Genomic DNA, 23,398 nt, shown 5'->3' on the forward strand with positions numbered 1-23,398 from the left:
GCTGAGCAAGAGCTCCTGAGCTCTTGTACCACCGTGCATGGTGCAGTGGGTCAGAACAGCCACAGAGCTTCTCAGTGTCACTCTGGGCTGGCAAGTCCTGGAGACTGAACCAGGGCTGCTCCTGCTTATGTAAGGATGGGCTCTGCAGTGGTGTAGAGTTGCTCTGATGGCTGGGCCTGCTGTGCGGGAGGCTAGAAATGGTGTCTTGTGAATGCACAGGTGCAAGAGGGAATTTCTCCAGACACAGCCAGCAGTTGAGTTTGATGAGGTGTTAATTAGACCATTCATGCAGCCTGAGCTGTTAGAGAGCAGACTACGTTAGCTACCTACTGTGTCTGCGGGTACAGGAATCCCAGAACTGCTCAGAATTTGCTTGGGAAAAAAAAAAAAAAAAAGTGAGATTCTAAGGAATTAACATAGATTTTAACAGCAGATCAGGATTCAGACACAAAGATTAATGCATGACTGAACCACACATTTAGTACTAGAAGAGGAGAAACATGAGGGAAAGCTATTAGGAAGAAGAGATGTTAACATGTGTTAAAGCTCAGAACATTTGGTACAAAAGTTAGGCCGGCATGTCTGGGCAGATGTGGCTGGGGCTCTCATGACTTGTTGATCCTCATCTGGCGTAGCCTAGTTTTTCCCACTGGATGTTCACAACCACCAAGATGTTACCTCTGCCATGGCAGGGGCTGCAGTACCAGGAGGATAAGGGCTGGCAAGCTCTTGTCTCCATGCTAGGCTGGCTGTTGTTGATGCTCTGTGGCCACTTTGGGTCCTGAGCCTGCTGAAGTCACCGGAAAAATGAAAAATATCCTTGTCTGGAGCTACAGCTTTTCCCTACCTCTTCAGTCCTCACCTTGCAAGGCACAAGAATTTATCATCCTTCATGATTTTACTGCTTCCTGCTCCTGAAGTATAGTACCTGTGGAGAGTTAACCAGCCATCTGGGTCACTTTGACTCCTTTTGGTGATAATGTCGTTCTACAGTGCTCTGAAAGGAGGCCATAAAAGTGAGGAAGCACATTTGTCAGTGGTGATGAAGCCTTTCCTCCCTGGCAGCTGTGAAGAGGTGAGGGTCAGGAGGGGGCATGAAGTCCATGTCTTAAATATCTGTTGGCAAGCCAGGTAAGGGGGCCACCTGTCCCAGTTCTCAGCTCTGCTCCCTGCATCCACAAATCAACCCCAAGCCCAGGTTCACATGTTGGAACTTATGTGGTAGAGAGAGGTGTTGGCTTACAGCTTATACAGTGGCACACTTTGGGTTCAACACAACCAGAGGCCAAAGCAAAATCAAGGTGCTGAAAATAGGAGAGTCTTTGGTAGTATTTTTATGATGACTGCCCATGCCTTGTGTCTGTGGCATTACAAGGGTGAAGAGGGCTGTGACTGTCTAAGTGGGTCAGCTCACGTCAGTCGGTCCAGGCATTGCTTTTTATCTGTGACTTGTTCTGGAGTAGCAGCCAAAGACAGTGTATGGACAATTTGTTTAAATTAAAGTAGGGAAGAGAAACAAGAAGAGTGTGGAGCAGGTGATACCCAGCAGAGGGAGGGACTCTGGGTGGATTGTGGGAAGAAGTGTAGGTATTTGTCCTGTCATCTTGCGGACAAGGACTTCTGTCCTGTTTGACACGGAGAACTTGTAAGTACTGCATTTTTAGAAGCTGGTTTGGGGCTGTTAGACTTTCTTCAAAAAGTACATCCTTGCAGTATTGGTCTAAGGCTCTTTAGTGATGCTGCAGATGTGAGCATGTCCCAGTCCAGCAGAGCCAGAAGGTTCACCCTTATGCAAGCTGCTGCAAGGCTGGTGGCACAGGCTGTACCAGGACACTGAACAGGTCCAGAGCAAGAATTCTGTGCAAAAAATCAAGCCACAAGATAAACAACAAATAACTAATGATACAAGGAGAGGAAGAGGTCATTGCAACATAAACTCAGGCTCTGGTAGCATTGAACTTATGAGTGAATCCATTCATAAACACATGGAAATGAGGTGTGAAGGATGTTATGAGGTATTTTGTGATTGGGTATATAGCACGCTCAAGGATCTGAGATATAAGCAAAGGATTTAGCTGTTGTTCTGTCAGGAGGAAAGGGTTAAGATAGTTGTTTCTGGAATTTGATCAGGATGGCTGGAATGCCAAAATCACAGTCACTTGTATAGGCAGAACAGAATGGGTGAGAAAATACATAGATGAGATTATGCCACTGTATAAATACGTAGTGTATCTTCATCCCAATTGCTATCTACAGTCTTAGTAATTTCATCTCAGAAAAGCTGTAATACAACCAGGAAGGTTACAGGGAGAGGAGCCAATGATGTGCAGAGGTATGTGATGTCTTCACATGAGAAGAGATTAAATAGGCCTCTTGAGGTCAGAGGGAATGCTATTGAAACCCACAACCCTGTGAATGGGGTGTTTTTTCCGCAGTGCAGAAAGTAGTTTGGAAGGAAGCTTTGGAAAGAAGGACAAAGCTTTTTCACATAGTATGCAATGGCACTGTAGAAATCATTGTCACAGGGTATTCTGGAGACCAGAGGTGTGTGTTCAGAAAGGGACTGGACAAAACAATGGTGGGAAAAAGCGTCGGTGATAATGCGACATCGTAGTCCAAATGCAACCTTCAGAGTCTCTGGAATCCAGATTACCAAGGCTGAGTCATAAAGCCCTCTTTGCTAGAGGGCTTATGCAGCCCTACTGTAGATCAGGTTGGTTGAACAAAGGTGATGCTGAGCAGAGAGAGAATGCAACATAGCAGCAGATTTATACATAGTCCCCACCAGGCTCTGCTCACCAGCATGAAATCTCTGTCTGAAATCTGGCGCTGCAGGTCAAAGTCTTTGCAGCAGGTGGCATGAGTTGGGTCTAGTGCCTGTTGCTGCTGCTGCTTCAGTTATTTGATTGTGCTGCTGGAACCTGAAGAAGTAAGTGAAGCCTGTGCCTTAGTCCCCCTGACCAAGTAATTCAGACACAAGATAAAGCTATTTCTACCCATCACTGTAGGCTCGGGGGGCAGAGATCTGCCACCCAGCTCTAGGGACCCACTGCAGCACCATGGGCAGGCCAGTGGTGCTCCTACATTTGGGACTTTTGTAATAGTCCAGGGGGTAATTGATGAAATAACCTGTGTTTGTGAAGTCCTGCACCCGAGTCAGACGATGATGCTAAACCACCTGGGAGCCTGTCTGATGGTAACGTGTCTCCTTGTGCAGCTGTGTTCTTTGTTACAGGATCACTTTTTTTTAATTATTATTTAAAGGGTGACAGTCTGCAATTACCTGCATGGAAAAGAGATTTCTAAATGCAGATGGATCTTTAATGTATCAGGAAGAAGCCTAGGAAGTTCCAGTGGCTGGAAGCTGAAGCCAGACACATTCAGATGAGAAATAACACACTTGGAGGTTAATTAACCATGGGAGCAATTTGCTTAGGGTTGCAGTAGGTGCTCCGTGACTGGCACGTATTGAATCATGACAGGAGATCTATTTCAGAGACATGCCCATGCTCAGGTGGAAGTTGTGGTCGTGGGAGTTGCGGCTATGGGAGATAGCTGGGAAAGCTCAGATTTGAGCCATGGTGCCACAATATAGAGTTGTGGTATCATTACCACCTTGTGGTGTTGCAGCCCTCCTGCCCCACTCTCCCGCAGCTCACTCCTGACCTGTGGGTGCTGTCCCATGTTAGGCCAGTAGTACCGTTTCTGCAACAGAGCTGTGAACTGTTCGGGTGACTGACTGATATTAAAATATATTTTTCTCAGTGCTCATTTAAAAGCAAGCTTGAGCCTCAGCTCTAGCTGAACACAGGCACCACAAGCAGTAAAGCTGGCATGGGTTGCTGGCACATAGGCAGCTGCAAGGGTAAGGAGGTAGACATATCCTAGCTCAGAGACTTTGTCTCATCCTCAGTATCACAAACTGAGGCTCCTGCTCCTCCACAAGCCTCTGACATGTGCTGTTTTCCCACCTAGAGATGCTGCCTGAGCAGATTTTGAGGACTTCCACATTTGCCATGGTTTCCAAAATGCAGAAGCCCAGGCAGGGGTACCACACAGGCACGTGCTGGGGCTGCCACCCGTCTGAATGACATGGCATGGCTGCAGTAGTTGCCTACGTTGCCTGCACAGAGCAGGCTCAGCTTGTCCCACTGCTCTTGAGAGGGCATTTACTGCACATGCGCTGCACAGTCAATTGGTCTTCACAGAGAAAGACCAATGTGTAGGAAAATGGCAGATTTATTGTGCCGGCCCAGCCCATATGTGCAGCACATGTGCAGGGATCCAAGCCTTCCCGGATGCGTCTGGTTTGCTCTGCTTGTGCCGCGCTGCACACATGGATGTTGCACAGTCCAGGAAATCCCAGACAAAAATGTGCCAGCACTGGTCATTTGGACCGTATGGATCTTCATTGGCCTCAAAGTCTGTGGTCTGAGCAGCACAGGTGCTACAGGAATAAAGGTATTAGTAACATCTGTATTCCTAAACTGAGAATATTCTGATACTTGTGCATCGATGCATCTCCACCTGCCCTGGACTTCCATCTCCTGCTTGTGCAGTACCACTTGTTGGTTGTTGAGCTGCTCTATGTCCCCTTTGGAGGGTAGAGACCATTTCCCAAGTCATCTGAGGTGCTCCAGGCACAACTCCACCATTCAATCAGGAGTTAAAGTTTTATCAGGAACTTCTGGACTTCATCCTGCAAAAACCTCAATTTAAACAAGAAAAAAAAAAAAAAGAGTAAGCATGGAAAGCAAAATTTGAGCTAGATATACATCTTTTACAGTAAAATTTGAAAATTACCAGAACCAACCAATTTATTTCACTCTTCTAGAGACTGAAGAGGAGCACTAAGCAAGCCAGGGCCTTTTCTGTCCTGCTTAGGATCTGTGCTGCACTGCATGAGTGATGCCTGTGTCCTGGAACAGCATTTTCTCAGGAGCTTTTTAACAGGTCAATTAGTTTCCTGAAGACATGTGAGATGGGACAGACTGATGTACTGCTTATGCTGCCTCAGGGATGCTGCAGGTTATACTGAGGGTTTGCTTTGCTTTTCAGTCACCGCTCCAAGTCCACTGTAGTGGGTGTGTTTGCAGCAGGTCTGTAGGCACTGTGGAAGTGGTGAGGAAAACCAGAGAGCTTCTTCCTCTGAGCTCGGTCTGCTCATGGTTTTGGTCTACAAGTGGACTGTGATGAGCTGAGCCTGAAGAGCTGATTTATTAAAGTCCATGATGGTTTGTTTTGCAGCCAGAATATAAAGCATTTGAGGTTAGAAAGCAAGCTGGGTTAATCTTCAAACCCAATTTCAATATATTGATCTTCAAATCCGACATAGATTGTGTTCATAATTTCAGTTTAGAGTTCATTAGTTCACTCTTGTACACTTCATGCATTACATTTTAGGCAGCAGTCCCTGTACTGAGCATTTAAAATGTGGGAGTCAGTTTTTGGATGCTTTGGGCATATCTCTGCACACTTGGTTTTGCAGAAAAATGTTTGCAAAATCCCTTTTTTTGCCAGATGACGCATGTCAGTTGCAGGGAGCTCACACCTCTCTCTCTGGCTGCAGCACAGCTGGTTTGCTTGCCCTGTTCAGCTGGGGAGGAACCATCCCCAAACCACTGCCCTGTTACTGGCCTCCTGGGTCTGACCCTCAGGAGAAATGTAAGAGCATTTCTGAAAGGCGAGCCTGGGAACTGAAGCTCACAGCACTGCCAGGCAGCAGAATTGGGAGTGCATCAGTGCCACAGGGTTTTACAGAATGTTATTGTTTTTCCCTTTCTAATTGTGTCTCTTCGCTCTCTGTCCGCAGGGATTTATTACCGCTGCCTTTGCCAGTGTCTTTTTACGCTTCATGGGGTCCAGCTGCCCTTTTGTCCCAATCTATAATTGACCATCATCATTAATTTGAAGTCAGAATTATTGTTTCCAAGCTATTTTTAGCCTGAAGTTTGCTGCTCTTGTTTCAGACTTGAATAGAGGCTCGTGTGCTGGAAAGCTTACTGTTCTGCTCTGCAACGACGACAAGCCTGATAAAAGGTCTCATCTCTCATCACAAACCTTCCCTTCCCCACCCTTGGTCACGGGGCTGTCCTGGGGGACATGAGGTTGCAGGACCCAGTGCCATGCATCCCTGTGTCCTGGTGGAGTCAGGACAGCTGTGTGATTCCTGTTGTGTTTCCAGGATCTCCGTGCACCAAGGAGCAGCCCAAGACAATACAGCATTGGTTTCTTTCTCATCATGTTCACTGGCTCAAGCCAATGTCTCCTGTCATGTGCATATACCGTAACTTCCGACATGCATCAGCTGTGCAGCGCATGTTACACCACTGAACAGAAAAGCATGCTTGTCCAGTCAATATGTGCCTTGGTGTGTTTTCACATCTCTGCTCCTAAGTGTAAGAACAGAGTAACTGCTTGGGCTTCCTCCTGGAAGCCACAGTTTTCCAAGGTGCAGTTTGGATTGCTGGATCAGGGAGCCAGGAAGTGACTATCGTGGACGACAGTGAGCCTGTGCCAGAGGCTGCTGCTGCGGTGGTCACATACAGTTCCCAAGATTAGGAATTGCTTTGGTTTTGGCATCGGCAGCATAAGCAGGTACACCTGTGTAGCCTCAGGTCTGACTCAAAAAGGAGCTGTCTGGAGGAGGTGCATTGTCTTCAAAATAGTTGGGTCATAAGCCATCAGGAGACAAATACGTACATATAACTCAGTATAACTTTGTGCATGGAAGTGCTGTGGTTGGTGATAGGAACAGGACAGACTAAATGTGCAGCCACATAAAAATCCCACCAGTTTGCTAACAGCCAGTGCCAAAGAAAGAACATCAGGAAAGGGGAAGCATATAGCAATATTTGTCCAGCCTTTCCTCCCATCCTCCAATGCTCAGTGGCTTCCTGAGGTGGCTCCTTTGCATCTAATAGCTTTGCTAGCCTTTTCTTCCATTTTCTTCCATTTTCCTAGTCCTCGCCTCAGTCAAGGGAAGGAGTTTCTCAACTTAAATACATGTTGGGCAAAGAAGTGTCTCCTATTAAGATGGGCATTTAAAACTTTTTCTGTAATCACTACTGAGGGTTGTTGCAGACTTAGAACTAAGTGCATGCCCTGAGATCTTGTTCCTGAAATGCTGTTGTGCCCAGAGAGCTCTTACTACCTGCCTCAAGCTTAGAGCCTCTGCTGTGAGTTGCTTTTCATTCCATTACTCTCAGCTATGCTTGCTACAAGCGTTTGTATTGAGTATAAATTATTATTTCCATTTAAGGATGCAAAGGTTTCATTAGAAAGCATCTATGAGTGCGGTGACTACTTTTGGTATCCTGTGATGTAGGATGGGCATTGATTGTTTTAGGACTTCCCCTGTGGCAACATTGGGCTTATATGGTTTCTTTCTCTGTTTCCTAATAGGTTCATGAAGGTGGCTGGCAGTACGGTGGATGCTGTTACCTGGCAACAGTAGGTATTCACCATTCCTTCTACTTTCCAACACTAATTGCAGTGATCAGACATCGCTGGGAGGAGAGCTGATGTGCTGTCTGGGTGTGAAAGGGGGCAGACACCTCCTCTGTCCTTCTGCTGCATTTGAATAGGCAAAAGAGGCTCTGTCCCTCCTTCTGGAGCCTCTCCAACAAATGCAGGAGATGTATCAACCTTTACCTCTGTAGAAGAGACAGAGGCTAAAAAGCCCTGCCTGCATGCCTGGCCTGTCTGATTGCTAGAAACAAAACCTGCACTGGACTGCTGGGTCCCCATGGGCATCTGGGGTGAGGACAACAGGGGAGCAAAAGCCACTTGTGACAGATGTGTGAGACTATCTAAAAGCACTTTTCCTTTCATCCCATCAATATCTCCTTGCAGCCACTGGCCGGAAGCTGAGCGGGTTTGGCCCAGAGGAGGGAGAGGTAGCTTAGTCCAATGGTGAAGGTGCAAAGCCCCATTCCCCGCTCCGTTTTGTATGGTCTCAGATATCCGTAGACATGCTGCTGTCCTGCACTGCAGATCAGGCTCTGTAAGCAGATGTAGATGGAAAGAAGGTGAACATCCAAGATCCAGGCTCAAGTGGGTCTACCAGAGAGATGCTGATACCTGATTTCCCCTGGTTCCTACACATGTACATGTGCTGCAGCTCTGGAGAGGCAAGGCAATCTCTGAGCTGTAACACTGAGCTTGATGAACACCAAGTGGAGGAAAAGGTTTTCTTATTTGGGGGAAAATCCATGAACATCTTGTTCTTCCTCTTATTTCCAGCTGCCCCAGTTTACACGCTGTGCCCAGAGGTAGATTTCCGAGCAGGCTGTGACCCCCTGCACTGGGAGTGCAAATGCCAGTGCAAAGGTGAGGCAGTGTGCAAGCACAGCAGTGGCTGCCAGAATTGATAGAAAAAGGATTTGTGGGACAGGTAACACTCTCTCCTGTCACAGAAAGGACACATTTCAGAGACAGGCATTCGCTGGAGCAAAACCCATGGTAAGACACCCCTGTTCCCAGAAAAAAGTGGATTTGCCCTGATGCTGAGTTAAACTTCCCATGTGGGGCACTGGCCTTGAGCACGGCAGGCAGGGTCTCAGGTCTGAGGTGGGCTTGGGTGTGCTGCCCACAAGGGCTTTTTCCCCAAACTGGTCCTCTGCAGAGACCTTTCACGTGGTGCTCAGGTTGCTTTGCTGAAGTGTAGCAGCATGGTTTGTAAAGCCCACCTGGAGACCTGATCTTAAAAAGAGCTTAGTGGATTTTGATACATGAGGTTTTCCTGCAAGTGTGTCCTGGGTCTCTGTGTTGGTGTATTAGCCTTGGAGCCTCCTACAGAAGCAATTGTTGACACCTCAGAGTGGTTTATAGCACCAGCATCCAGCAAGTCCTGTTCCTTGGGGAGCTTGGCTTGCCTTGCTCTGCTCCGGCATTGCTTGTTCGGCTCCTGGCGCTTCCCTGCTGGGCAGCAGCAGCTTGGTGCAATGGGGACAGTGGGGTAGCAGAGCATTTGGAGCAGGATTTGTGTTACTTACAGGCTCATGCTGTGCAATGGTGATCTATGTCTCAGCTGGGAATTTGCTTTTCATGATTACACGATGTGCTGATCACATTTACTTAGTCCAGGAATTCGCTTTCTGCAAAATGGGGCTTGATCACTGGGCCAAGCCCTTGGAGAAGCTGAAGGAAAAAACTTCCAGGCTTCAGATGTGGAGTTTCATCCTGGTGTGCAGGGAATTTGCCCACACGGCTTCTTTGAAACCTCTTCTTATAAGATTGGTGCGGAGTACTGGGCAGCTCTGGTGCTGAGAGGCTATGCTGGAACAGCAACCTGTGAGCACGGGGGCTGGTGCAGGCCCCTGCCAGGGTCAGCAGAGCCGAAATGCTGCTCGCTGACCCATTGCCACTGCAGTGCAGGAGCTGCTTCTCCCACAGCTCAGGTTTGCAGCTCTGGAGATTGCACTCATGTGCATTTGCAAGGACTGACAATGGCCACAGCTCTGAGCGGGGCTTCTGTACTGTTTATGAATAAATGTCAAAACAGTGTCTCATCCCTCTGCTCCAAACAGCAAAACAAGACAAAACATGTTCCTTTGTATCCAAGAAGAAAATTATTAGCAGGAAACTAAACTGCTGTCTAATTTCAAGTATGAACGTTTCTGTTCCAAACCCTAACGTTCTCCTGGGATATTGGTTATAAATTTGTCAAATCTGTTATTCCTTTGAAAAGGCTGTGTTTGATCCAGAAAGGGAATTGAGAGGGAATACATTGCAGGGATCCCTATTCTCTGTGTGAAAACAGAATATGTCTGAAATGTATCTGACAGAAAAGTGACACTGGGTGGAAATAAGTAGTCTCGCCAGCCTTTCTGAGTATGGTTTCACTTACATATGTAACTCAGCATGTGTGCCTCCCTCTTCAGAAGTAATGTGTTGCTGGAGAGGGATGTGTGAATGGCTTCAAAACGCTTGGGGAATTTCCACTAAAGAAGGGTGTGGCACGTGGGACTGACAGTGGCTCCAGGAGTTTTGGTATTTCCCTGATAATTTGTTTGTTATGTTTGATTATGAGTAAATGCTCGTTTTATTGTGGGTCCACTCAGTATTTGGATGTGGGTTTCCACTGCTCAGAAACTTCCCCACAGCCACCTCTTTGCCTGGTGCTGGCATCCTCATACACAGTGAGGATTCATTGCCCAGTTAAACCGGCTGCCACGCCTGGTCCCATCCTCAGGTGTGCTCTCTCAGTCCGTACAGTTGTTTTTCCATCTGAAGTGTTGTTGCAAAACTCCAAGTTTTGCATATTTAATGGGCAAATCCTTAAGTAATGCTGTCTCTGAAGCACAAATCCCTGTTAATTACAGGAGAAGTAAATGTTTGCATCTTCAAAGCCAGTGAACATCTATCCTTTTTGCTCCTTGGAGAATGCAACGTTATCTTCCACGATGGAAATTCACCCGCCCTATGTGGCAAAACAGAGACGCTGGGCACATGGTCCTGTGGGGGATGCTGCTTAAAATGCTTTTGCTGGACTTGGTTTGGGTGACATCTCTTCTGGCTTAGACGCAACAAGAGTGCAGGCAGAGATGCTCTCAAAGCAGTAGCTATATCAGGGGACAAATCTCCCAAAGATGCTGGGAGATGGTTACCCAGCAGGCCTACAAACACTGATGTATATACCAAGGGTATATATTTGGGCTCAGATGAACCTGCTGCATGTGCTCAGAGTGTGGTGTCTTCTGAGGCAGTGCCTGGAGGAAGGGGTTACGTGAAACAATCTTTGACCCATCTCTGCTTGTAAATAAACCTGGCCAGGGCATGGCTTTGCCCACTGGCTTGCCATCCTCTGCGCCACCTGATGGAGGGCACAGTCCAAGGCAGCATTGTAGCTCTGGCCGCTAGCACAGTCCCGGACGATGCCAGGGTATGGCCAGGGGAGATGTGGCTCCAGGGCTGGAGGTGGCTCCCACTGGTCGGATGGACAGAGACACCTTGTCTGGGGGCAGAGAAAGGCATGGGTGTGAGCTGTGCCTTAAGGGCCAGAGAGTAGTCCCCTTTCTGTTGACTGGAGGTGGGCAGTGCCTCTCCCTGGTGCTTGCAGGTCTTTCCCTGGGGGGAGCAGGTCACATCCCACCTCTCCTCTCCAGGGGAAGCAGTGGGGCTGCCTGTGTCCTGCGCTGCAGGTGGGGGCTCTGCCCTCTCCTCAGGAAGATGCTCAAGGGTCAGGGCTGCCTCTGTGGGCAGAGGTGTCTCAGTTCACAGCTGTGGTGGCAGTGGGGTGTCATGCTGACGGCGGGGATCTGCCCTGCTCAGCGTCCCCAGCAGGCGGGTGCCCTAATTCCTAGCAGACTTTCCCTGTAGCAGCAGGCAACAGAGTAGATCCGGAAATTCCTGAGCTTTGGGAAGTGGGCTTTAATGTAATTAACTGCAACAGAAGAAGAGGTCAGATAATAGGGGCAAAGGTTTCTCTTTAAAATGAAAGGGGAGGTAAATGAAACCAGCTGCCCAGGAGCCGATGCACTGCCTTCATTAAATATGGGATGATGCTGATGGTCCTACGCAGCAAATTGTGGATCTTTCCAGAAAACCATTTAAAGGCAGCACAAGCCCCAGAGGTGACAGGATACAGACTTGTAGCCTCAGGTTCGCCCAGGTGCATGGCACTGCCCTTCTCTGGCCTTGCAGCCTGCCCAAGAACATGGGCGTTTCTGGCTGGCAGTTGTGCTCAGCCCTGCTTCAGCAGACCCATTGGCAGCAGGTTTTTTTGGTGTACTGTTCCCACCTCTCGTCTTTGTGCCTCAAGTCTCATCTACAGCTCCAGTCAGGGATGAGGGCTGGGAATTGGGGTGGTGCATTTCCTAGCATTGGCAGAAATCCCTGCCCACCGTGCTCTGGTTTGGCCACCTCTGGAGTGACATAGTCACACCACCCTTGCAAAATGATGATTGCAGACCATATTCAAATGGATTTTTTTAGAGATGGCGTACCCCTTCCTCTGCAAGTAGAAGGGGGAGAAGTAGCTTCAGCTTTGTATAATATAATGATCCCCACCCAAAGTGGCTGTACACGACTCTTCATCTGAGACATGTCTCATCTAGGATTTATTTGCTAGATGACTCTTTTTCTTGTCTGATTCCTGTAGATTGTCTGTCTTCAGAGACAGTGGCATCAAACTGGGGCACACAATGAGTGAGCTCTCCATGTAATCACCCATATCTATTCTCTCCCATATTACGACAAATGGCATGGTCTGTGCCCACGGTGGGCATGTCGATATCTCTTGGGCTTTGGGGCCATCTCTGCTGCTGCATCATACTCAGAGCCCACTGGAAGATCTGAGGTGTGCTAAGATGACCTTACCCCATGCTGGAGACAAATAGCTTGTCTATGAGCTACATCCTCTGTCTCTGCAGAGCTGCAGCTGCCAGAGACCCCTGCCCGTGCTGGGGAGGGTCTGTCCATTCATCTCCTTTGGCTCTCGGACCATGGGGAGAGGAGGATGCGGAAGCCGTGGCCTTCAGGGCTGGCTTGGCCCGGCTGCCTGTGCACAGCGCTGCTGCCTGGGGACATACTTGTCAGCGCTGGAGCTCTCTGCAGCTGCTGCTGGCTCTTTTGGAGGTTGGAGAGTTGTGACTGTTCGGGGTTGTTTTGTTGTGGTGTTGGTTTTTTTTAAAAAAGTGCACTGATTCACTGTAAATATCAGCAAAGCTGCAGCCTTTGCTTGTGGAAATAATCCACGCCTAACGAGCGCTTCTCCTGCATTAAAGGTCTGTCAGTTGTTTGTGTTTTGTGGATTTCTATGCTGCCTTTACTGACAGTTAAAGTTCTCAAAAAGAAGTGCTCTCATCTCAGTGATGAAAACTACAGCTGGAGATGGCTCACCCATTTCTGAATAGGTACCAAGGCAGCAAAAACCTCAGTGCCTCTTGTTTCCTCACAAGCATCATGCAACTGGTGCCATTTTCCCTCTTCCCCAATTTGAGGAGGATGAAAGTACCTCTTGGTGTCTGAGAACTTCCCAGGCAGATCTGCAAGGCATCCTTGTCCATCTTACAGAAGCTTATAATTGTCTTCATGATCTGCTTAAATATCTAGAGCTCCCCTCCTTACTACCAACAAGATTTCCTACTACTGCATAAGTTTTATTTTTGCCTTTCATCTCTCTGCCAGTTCTTATTTCTCTGTGTTGTTAATGAAGGTGTCAAAAAAATGTGACCGTGGCACTGTCCCGGGGCATTTCTCTTCCATGCAGGGTCTCAGCTGTGCCCAGCACAGCAGCACCTTCCCAGGCTGCTCCTCCGTGTGGTCACTGGGAGGGCAGATCCATCAATCAGAGATCTGCTCCTCTGGGGCTGCTCCTGGAGACACGTTCCTCTCCTGTGGCAGCAGAGCTGTAGGTCAGAGCACACCTTGTGCTTGAATGCAATGATGAGGATGTGCAAACCTGCCTTGGCTCCCAGAGGGGTTTATTCTGGGCTCTGGTACCATATTAGCTGGTGCAGACAAGTCAACCTGCAGAAAGCCTGCTACATTGGAGGGACCATAGGCAGACTGAGGTCTCTCTAACTACATCTTTTCCCAGTCAATGCAACCTTCTTTTTATGGCCTTTCAGCCACTTTTCAGCCCAGGTGATGGGATTTTTAGTCCACAGCAGTCTGAAAAAATAGTTTCTGTTCAGTTCTTAAGTGCTGTGATAAAATCCAAACATCTGCCATCCCCAGAGTCCATTGCTTTGTAATTTTGTCTTAAAAAGTAATCTCTGTAAACCCCACCACTGCCTGCTGCTTACAGATCTGCTTTCCTCCCGGCAGCCAGACATTCGATAGTGTATAAGTGATTGGAACAATTTTGAACACTTCCTAAGTCCCCCCTGGAGATAATCTCTGCCCTTAGCACCTTTCAGTCACCATGGACATACAGAAATGCCTCTTGCCTCCTTCCCCAGGTTACGCAATGCTGGCCTGAAGCTGGGGTGTGACTGGCGTGATCCCGTGCTTCACCAGGGACACAGCTGGGACCATACACCTCAGGGAGAGTTGACAGAGGAGGTTCTTGTCATTTGATGCATTTGCTAGTTAAGCCTCTAATGCATTTCTGTTCTGGGGCAGTTAGTGCTGGCCTTGTTTCCTCTTCACCACAGCCCTGCAGACCTCCAAGCCCTGCACAGCTTCAAGTGCATTTACTGTTACCTGGTTAGTGATTTGGAGCAATGAGATGTAGAAATCCTCTGTGCGCGCTCATGCATGTTGTGCATGTGCTCGGTGCTCTGGCTGAGGCTGAGTTAGCCCACAGCATCCTTTGGGGATGCTCCTGCGTTTCAGCAACCAAGTGAAGCAGCTGCTGTGGCCACTACAGCTGCCTGCTGGTGTGGATGAGATGCATGTTATGGAGCAACCAGCCCTGGACAGGTGAATCCACCTTTCTTCAAACTCCAAGCCTTCACCCTGTTACACATCACAGCACCATGGCTGCACTGAAGTCTGTGGAGAAGCAGAAGGCTCTGTGTAACTCTGGTGAACACCGAGTGGACGTGGGTCCAGTGAGAAATGAGAGGCAATGGTTGAGCCAAGTCAGCCCTAGCCAGAGCTACTGTAATTCTTGTGCACCCCCATCACCCCAGCACAGCTCCGACACATTCTGGGGCTCACTGTGTCAAGTGGCTGATGCACACTGCAGATTTGGGAGGAGGAGGTTCAGAAAGTTTCTCTTGCAAAACCTATTTATAAGTCCAAAGGCTGTCCCAGAAGTATGTCAGTGCATGCTGCAGCAGATGTCCTGGTGTCCCTGCAAGACTGGGAGGGGCCTCTGGGAGATGTGCAAGGGCTGCCACTGCTCCCTGCGTGGGGCAAGAGGTGCCAGCTCCACTTCCTCAGGAGGAGCTGGTTGGGATTATCTCCAGCCACAGGTGTTTGTGGTCCAGGACAGACTGCTTCACCGTATGTCCTGAGCCAGGAGACAGTATTGAGGCATTTTAGAGCCTTCCTTCCACACTTTGAGACAGATGATTAACATGATTAGCAGCACTATAGCTGTGTTTTATATAAACATGCACATGGAAAGCAGGAATCAGCCGTCTGTATGGAAAACGTTCCCTGGCATTCCCAGGGCAAGAGGGATCTCTCTGAGAGCAGGACATCCCTTGCAAGTAATGTACATGGCATTTCTAGAGTAGGGGATTGGGCTGTGGGCTTTGCTGAGAGAATGAGCAAGGAAGATGCAGGTTGTGCTGGGAGCAGACCAGGCATTGAATGGAAAGTGTCCCACAACTCGGACAGAATAATGCAGTTATTCCCATGGGCAGCCTGCTCCGTCCCGTCTCACATGTTTACTGCAGCAATTTCCAGTGTTTCTCAGATGATGTTTGCTGCTTGGGACCCTTCTCCCTGGTGCCTGTGTAGTGTTCTCCCGTTGCTAAGGAGCCCTTCATTTCAGCCATTAGCTGTGTATCTTGTGTTTTGCCATACTGTAAAAGCAATTTTTCCAGTGGCAATGATGCTGGTCTTATCTGCCTTTTGGAAACAGGCTTTCCCCAGGACAGGGAATGGGTATGGATAGGTTGAGCCAGGTGAGCAGAAGATGTCCCAATATCTCCCTGATGGTGGACCCCAGGCACAGGCATCATGTCAGAGGGTCTCTTTCCATGGGGTCTGCATGAGATCAGTGCAAAGGGTGCTGCTAAGCCTTTGCGGGTGGCGTTTTGCTCCCAGCCTTTTGCATTCTGCACCCAGTGTTTCATCAGCAACAGTTAAGCAAGTGCAAAACTTCCTGTGGTTTCTGGAGGGCAGGATGCTCAGTGTTCAGGGTGCATCCACCTCACACTCTGTTTTGGAGACTTGAAGGCACCTGCCAGACACAGGCATGGCTAGAAGGCCAGGGCAGGGCAGGGTGCAAGCAGGGATTCCCACAGAGCAGAGTTTTCTTGGCATGGGGCAGCAGCAGGATGGGAGAACATGGTTCAGGGCAAAGCTAATCCCAGCTGTCTGATCCTTCTCTTCTTATTTTCCTTCCAGTTACTACATTGACGGCCGAGTGGCCAAAGCGACGGACTTCCTGAAAACGCGCCTGTTAGACACACTCTCTGACCAGATCAGGAAAATCCAGAAAGTGCGTGAGTCTGCGAAGGGTGAGGTGGCACCGTGCCCATGGTGCCTGGCCGTGGCACAGCTGCTGGCTGGGACTCTGGCCTCAGCTGGGGGTGGCAGTGCTGACAGCCTAAATGCAGCCAGCCCTCACACAGGGGCTAGAAGGACAGACCAGACAGCATGGGGCCTGGCCCTGGGGTGAGATGTGTGGTGGGCTGGCAGGGAAGCTGCTGCAGAATGGTGTGGGTTGTGCCGGTGTGATGGGACGTGGGCTGGATGCAGTGGATGGGGGCAGATACTGCCATGCAAAGCCTTTCTGAAGCAGCTGGCTGGCTTGAGTCTACCACCTGTCCTTTCCTGAAGGTAGGAGCACATAACCTGGATGTTTTCTGAAACTTCCTTCTGAGGATGAGGAGAAGAGGGAGCAACCAAGAGGTACCAAACCAGCCAGAGTAGGGCTGGTGACGTGCCTGTTCAGGTGGGGTCTCCTACTGCAATATCTTGTCTCACTCACTGACTGCCTAAAAATGTTGCTCACAAAGTTGTGACAGTTGCATTTTTCACTAGCAGAGAATTTTGATCATTATGAACAACTATTTTTTCCCGTGACGATCATGTTTTGTCTGTGATATAAAACCCAGCTGTTGCTGGAGTGCTGTGTCAGAGCCCACGGCTCTGCCTGGCCAGCGCAGCCTGCAGCCAGCACTCCTCTCCCCACTGGTCGGGGGGACCCAGCTCACCTCCAGCAGCTGGGCAGGGGATGGGGGCTTTGCAGAGTCCCCCTGCTCCAGCTGATGTGGGAGCCAGGGCTGTGAATGGCCTGCTCAGCTGTCAGTCTCGGAAGAAGTAAGGAACACCTAGTAAGCGAGTAAGGCTTTAGGGACTAGAGGTGTCAGTCCATCTGCCTTGTCTTAGTTTTCATACCGTACCAGTCACCACAATGTCTTACTGTTTTAATTCCTTGAGGGAGAGACTGTAGGATGAGTAAACAACTCAAAGAGGCCCCAGGAAAGGGGATGCGAGGGTTGGCACAGCAAAACTGGAGGAGAGGAGCTGCTTGCTGAGCCCTCTGGCACAAGCCTGGAATCATCCACACACGTGGATGATCCTCCTGCTGCAGGGAGGCATGGCAGGCCGGCTGGTGCAATCAGTGCAGGGGTTCAGGCAAGGAGCATCATCCGACCCTGCTCCCATAGGGGGTGCAGCACCCTACCAAAAATGATGGCGCATATCCCACCTCTGCTGCAGGTCAAGAACCTGCTGGGAAGGCAGCAGGACTCCATCCATCCCAGGAGCAGAGGCAGCAAAGAGATGCCCTCAGTGTGGGCTGGGGGAACCCTCATGCCCACAGGGCAGGATTTGGTTTGCGTGGGGCAGGGCTGTGAAAGGGCTCTCCTGGGAATGCCAGTGTGGCTGAGCAAAAGCACAGCACTGGGTGCTAATAGCCTCCAGCTTGGCTTTGAGTCCTTGCATCCTGCCGGGGCTGATTAGAGCAGCTGGGCTTGTCCACTTCCCTGTTTTATTGCTTCCTCTCTGACCGGGGAAGGTGGCGGGCTTAGATAATTACAGGCAGGATGCCAACACCTCTGGGGCTTCAGTCAGGGATGTCGACTCTCACAGGCTGTGAGTGGGAGGCAGCCCAGAGCTGGCGTATTTAACATCTTTGAGGGATCCCAGTCCATCCAGCACATTCCAGTGTTCCTCACTAATGGGGCAGGATCCATCAGGCTGTGCAGCGTGCTCCTTGGGCTGCTGGGTTTGCAGACATCTGGTCACAGTAACTCATCACCCGATCTGGACAAGTGGGATTGCAAGAGAGAGGACGGGGCATTGTGCAGTGCCAGAGGTTGCTTGTGCTCCAGTCACCCAAGCCTTCCTGTCCCACCTGGCATATCACAGGTGTCTGCACTGCTGGCTGGAGCCTTGTAAGGGTTGTACAAGCATGCTCAGACCTGCATGTCCCACCCATGCCAGGGACTCCTTGGCCGTCAAAGCAGCCCCTGCTTAGCCATGGGGATGACTCTGCCTGTGGCCAGGGGCATCCACTGGTTTCTTCTTGGGTGCCTGCCATTCCTCCAGACAGCTCCAATACATGTCCCAGGGCTACCACTCTGCAGAGTCATCGAGGCTGGAACGATCCCTGTGGCTGGTGGCCACCTTGCATGGGGAAATACGGCAGCAGCAGGAGAGAGTGAGGACCAATCTCCCACCACTCAGGTGTGGTGAAGACATCTAGTGACCATGCCAGGGCCACACAGGCACTGACTGCCCAGCAGTGGTGACACCAAAAGGTCTCCGTAAGCCTTCCCGGAGCATAGCAGAGGCTTTAAATCACGGGTTCATGAGAGTAATTTTTGTTGCTTTTGTGTCCTGTGCAGGTAGTGAACACGTACACACCGGGAAAGAAGATCTGGCTGGAAGGCGTTGGTGCAACCTCAGCCGGAGGCATGAACAACCTCTCCAATTCCTACGCGGCTGGGTTCCTGTGAGTTACGGGTGCCAGGGCACTGCCACCCCCACGGGCTCTGCAGGCTGGGCTGCTACAAAGCTGCTGCAGCCAGGAGAGAGCCAGCTCTGTGCCCAGACGCTCCACCTGTACTTCCCTTTGGCACTCCCCCGGTAGCCTGGGCACCATTATTTTCTTGTTAACATCCTTATTACCCCTCCTCAGCTCTACTTTCCCGTAGGTGACCCAGTCCCTGGCATACCCAGAGAAGCAGAGCAAAGAGGGGACTGCTTGGGACCCCACACGGGTACCCATGGTGTGCCCACAGGGCATGGGTGTGGAAGGGGAGGTGTGATCCAGGTATGCCAGATCCAGGACCCAGGGCTGGCATCCCAGCAGACTTGCCTTGCTTGGCAACTCAGGATCACCCAGACCTCCTTCCAGTCTGTGTTTTTGGTTCAGGCTGCAACCACGTGTTCTTGTGTGCATTCACTCCCAGGGCACCTGCCCTGGAAAGCGCAGGAAAGTCAGCAGTACTCTACTCTGGAAACCATTTTCTCTCTTTTGAAGCTACAACCATTCCTGGCTTCTGGGGCTTGTCTACTGGCACAGCCCAGCAGCATGTGCATCCTGCTGCAGAGCACCAGTTCACATCTTCAGAGCTGGTTGTGATCATGAAAGATGGAGGAAGATTATCTGGGCTTTGCAGGGAGGGTCAGGGCATCCCTGGGATATCTGGCCTGTGCCAGGACGCGAGGGCTTAAGTCTTTGCCGGGGGAGTGGTGAGAAGACAGGCTGCTGCAAGCTTGATCCGCACTGCTAAGATGGTGGGTGCAGGGTGCTGGCAGGCTAGGAGGGCACCCTGGCCTCTGGGCACAGGGCTGCAACTCTGGGGTCTGCGCAGTGGCTCAGGCACAGTGTTGGAACATGCAAGGTGCGCACAGCTGGGGCAGAGGTGGCTGCAGCAGGGGCAGAGGCATGGGCAGGGACAGTGGGAGCCAGTTAATACCCAGCATGCAAAACCATTTGAAGGCTTCGGCTCAGGCACTTATAACAGGCACTAGGTCAGGTGCACAAGAGCAGTGCCATACCTGGAGGACAGCTGTGCCACTGCGGCTGAGGAGTGCCCCCCACAGTGACTTGACTCTGCTCCCTCCCTCCCCAGGTGGCTGAACACGCTGGGCTTGCTGGCCAGCCAGGGCATTGATGTGGTGGTGCGGCACTCCTTCCTCGACCACAGCCACAACCACCTCGTGGACCAGAACTTCAACCCCTTGCCGGTAGGTCTGCCCGAAGACATTGCATTGGCACTGGCATCTACCCACTCATTTACTGGGATGTTTCTCTCCTTGTGGCCTGTCAGAAAGCTACATGAAAATGAATTTTTTCAGATATGTTTCTTGTAGTATTAATAGGAGATGTCAATGTCAAACACAATATGATGGAGGCAGGTGGGAGAGTGTTACCTCTGTAGCTGAATCTCCATCTAGTGCCCGGGGTCGGTAGCACGAGAGGGAGGCTGTGCCACCGAGGGGTGACAGTGCAGACTGTGGAGTTGGAGGGAGGGATGTGGCAGGACCATGCGTGGCACAGGGCGGGCAGCTGTATCGCTAGTGGTGAGCCAGCCCAGGGGAAGGCAAGCTGGAGCCTCAGCACCCAACTTCAGATCTCTGGAGACTGAGGTGAAGGGCATTCCTGGCTTCACTGGGAGAAGCAGTTCTCACCAGTGCCTTGAATCATCCCTCTTCCAAAATGCCTGAGCAAGGGGGGACTCCCAGCACACATGGTGCTGATGAAGAAACCATGTGAAAAACCCCGTTAAAATTAGCAAGTGTTTTTTTCATCTTTTTTGGAGAGAGTTGTAAATACCCTTCCTTCTAAGTGGAGAGCTATGCAGAGTGGCTGCGTGCTCTGCATCTCTCCTGGAAGGGATTTCTGGATTCATGACCTGGCAGACACTGCTGGTGGGCCAGGAATCCATGTAAGGAGAGGTGCACAGCCCTGCTGCTGCAAACCTGCCTTAGATGCTGTGCTGGGATCTAGGAGCAGCTGCAGAGTGGCAGAGGCTGAGGGAGCCACATCTTGGTGAGCTCTAGCTACTCAGCCAGTGAACCTACAGCACCCCTGTGACAGCATCCCTGAGGGGTCAGGAGGGGATGTGCGAGGTGTCTGCAACATGAGGTCTGTGCTTAGCCCCCTAGCATGGCCTGGTGGGTGGCTCTGGAGAGCAAACCAGTGAGTGAAAGGGCTTAGAGCCCTGCCTCTGCTGCTCTGGATATCCCCTGGAGCACCCTGGGCTGCTCCTGCACACACCCCTCTGCCAAGTACACCTGCCAGCTCTGGGGCCCCAAGCCATGGGGAGCCTGGGGGCTTTGAACTTTGTCTAAGATTACTCTGAGCCTGGAGCAAGTACTTGATGGATTTCTTCTGAAGAGCCAATTGCCCTGGCAAAGCAACATCCCCCCACCTCCCCTGGACCTCAGGGTCCCCCCAGGTTGCTCATGGCTGGATGGGTGCAGGCCAGCTCTCCTGCCACAGCAGGGACAGTGGGCAACCCGCAGCCAGCTCCCCTGGCACAGTGGGGGCTGCAGGTGACCCACAGACAAACCACCAGAGCAGCAAGGGCAGCAGCCCTGGAGCAGTTGGGGCAGACATGCAGTGAGGAGCGGGATTAAAGCCAGAGAAGGAATTTGAGGAATAAATCCCAGGCAGTTAAACACAATGGGGGTCTTAAAAGTTGTTTTTGCTGTTTATTTAATGATACCTCTCCCAATAAGTTAGAAACCAACCCCCTCGTGGCTGTTTCCTTGCTCTGCCACGTGTTTCAGTCTTTATCTATTTCCCACATCCCACCATCATGCTCTTGCACAAACTCCAGTGGATATTTCCCCAACCCCATTCCCTCTGTTCCTGTGCTTTAAAAGAGCCATGGGCAGGTGCAAACTGACGGAGGGTTTAGAAGGTGCAAACAGCCAGTGAGACCCGGCTGTGACAGGGCAGCTCTTTTCCCGTGGGAGCTATCAGGGAGATGAAAGCCACTGGCTGTACCTGTGCGGGGCCATGGTGCTGTGAAATACAATCTGCTTGTTAGCTGCTATGACAAAGAGGTTTCTGCACATGGGGGGTGTGAGGCAGCTGCCTGCTGAGAGAAGGGTCACACCACCACAGCATCAATCACAGCTCCAACTGGCAGCTCCTCAGGGAGCCAGGGCTGGGCTCCCTGCAGCAGCCTTTGCAATACCTCCCCTGCCACTGCTGATCCCTGCTTGTCAGATAAGAGCATGGCATGTTTTGGGATGCTGAGCTGAAGCTGAGCTTTTTATGAGGGTGTGCTTAGGTGCCAGGTAGCTGCGCGGTCCAGGGGGAGTTTTCTGTGTGGTCCAGGGATGGTGCGGCAATGCAAATACAGCTCTCAATCCTTGTGCTGAAGAGCTCCCCATAGAAAACCAAGTGATTGGTGATCCATCACCATACAAGCACTGTGCTGCTGCCATGAGACCCCTCCTCCCTGTCCTCCAGCTGCAGCCCTCGGATGCTGCTGGTCTTGCTCATCTTAGTGCTGCCTCTGTTAGGGCATGTTACAGCAAATGGCATGAGGAAGCACATGTTGTGTGGGTGCCACGTTTGGGGATTGGGGAGCACAGATAACAGGTTTGTTGTGTGTGGGGGAAGGAGCAGGCAAATCTCTGTGTTGCTCTAGGTACAGCAAGATGCTCTCCACTGTTGTGGGCCATGCTGTGAGCTAGTGAGGGGTATTGTAGGTCAGGTGTGCAAAGAGCAGAACCACCCTCTGGATGTAGACACTGGCAGCAAACCCTGGCAGCCTGGTGGGGCTTGCTCTGTGTTTCCTGAGTGTTAGCCTTGGCTTGAAAATAAACTTGTAAACTCTCGCGATTTTGGTGGGAAATGCAAGAGCACCTGGGAATAGCTGCTTGCAGGAAGGAGTGCAATGAAACCTTGAAAGTGATGGTTTAAGCTGGTCCATTCCGAGCTTTGTGCTGTGATGGTTGCTGGTACAGTGCAGCTTGGCTCCCCAAAAATGGCCTCATGTGGCAGTGAGAAAACAGCTCTACTCTCCTCCAAGGTGGCGCCATCAATGTTTGGTGCAAGGGACGGGTGCTGCAGCGGGGCAGGCGAGGCTGTGTCTCTGAGCCTCCTTCCAGGTGCAGATGAGGGAATGGGTTTCTCTCGCTGGACTAACAGGCAGCAAAGCGGGAGAAACTGGGCAACATGAGATTCCCTGGCCTGAGCACTGTTGCGATCAGGCTGGGGAATAGAAATGCTCCTGCCCACTTTCATGCAACTGATCTCAAGTGCTTTAATGCCTTATTATTTTTGAGATAACTTTTCCATGTATCACTGGAGTGCTTTTTCTTCCTGAGTGATTGGGGCAGCCAGCTGTATAATAATCAGGGCTTGACTGCATGTCTTGAGCTTGAGAAGCACTTCAAATAAAGCCTCTCACAGGTATGTCAGTCTGCCTGCCTGCACCTATACCCATCACCACGAGTGTGTGGGAGTGAGGAGTGGAAGAAAAGAGGGCAGGAGCAGCACTGATATTCACCCTTCACAGAGCAGTGCCTTTGAAATGCCGCTCTGGCATTTAGTAGCTCTAAGCTCATTTCAGACACGCAGTGTACATACTCCATCTCTCTTTCCTTAATATCTCTCTGAAACAGTCCAGAGGGATGTAATACATTTGCTTCACTGGAGAGCTACCCAGGTAGGTGTGAGCTTTCTCTTCAGATTGTTACAGCATGTTAAAGACTTTTCTGAATACTCTTCCATGTGGCACTCACCTCTTCTTATCCATCCTTGGTAGTATTTTCTGCTCCCTTAATGCACAGTGCTATAAGGTTATACCTATGCATAGAAAAGCATGGGTACATTCCTAGGCAAGGCCTGAGC

At 50.5% G+C, this 23,398-nt stretch overlaps 1 protein-coding gene across 2 annotated transcripts in view; it reads left to right on the forward strand.

Annotated features, from left to right (window-relative positions):
- Window positions 1–23,398, forward strand: part of HPSE2 (heparanase 2 (inactive)) — a 111,255-nt gene that overhangs the window by 76,921 nt on the left and 10,936 nt on the right. For both annotated transcript variants that reach the window (XM_065842838.2, XM_065842839.2), the window contains 4 exons: window positions 7,405–7,452; window positions 15,973–16,066; window positions 18,423–18,529; window positions 19,656–19,770. In XM_065842838.2, the coding sequence (XP_065698910.1) occupies window positions 7,405–7,452; window positions 15,973–16,066; window positions 18,423–18,529; window positions 19,656–19,770 (364 nt within the window). The remainder of the gene's footprint in view (window positions 1–7,404; window positions 7,453–15,972; window positions 16,067–18,422; window positions 18,530–19,655; window positions 19,771–23,398) is intronic.

This window comes from Patagioenas fasciata, chromosome 8 (genome assembly GCF_037038585.1).
Source record: "Patagioenas fasciata isolate bPatFas1 chromosome 8, bPatFas1.hap1, whole genome shotgun sequence".
Lineage (NCBI taxonomy): Eukaryota > Metazoa > Chordata > Aves > Columbiformes > Columbidae > Patagioenas > Patagioenas fasciata.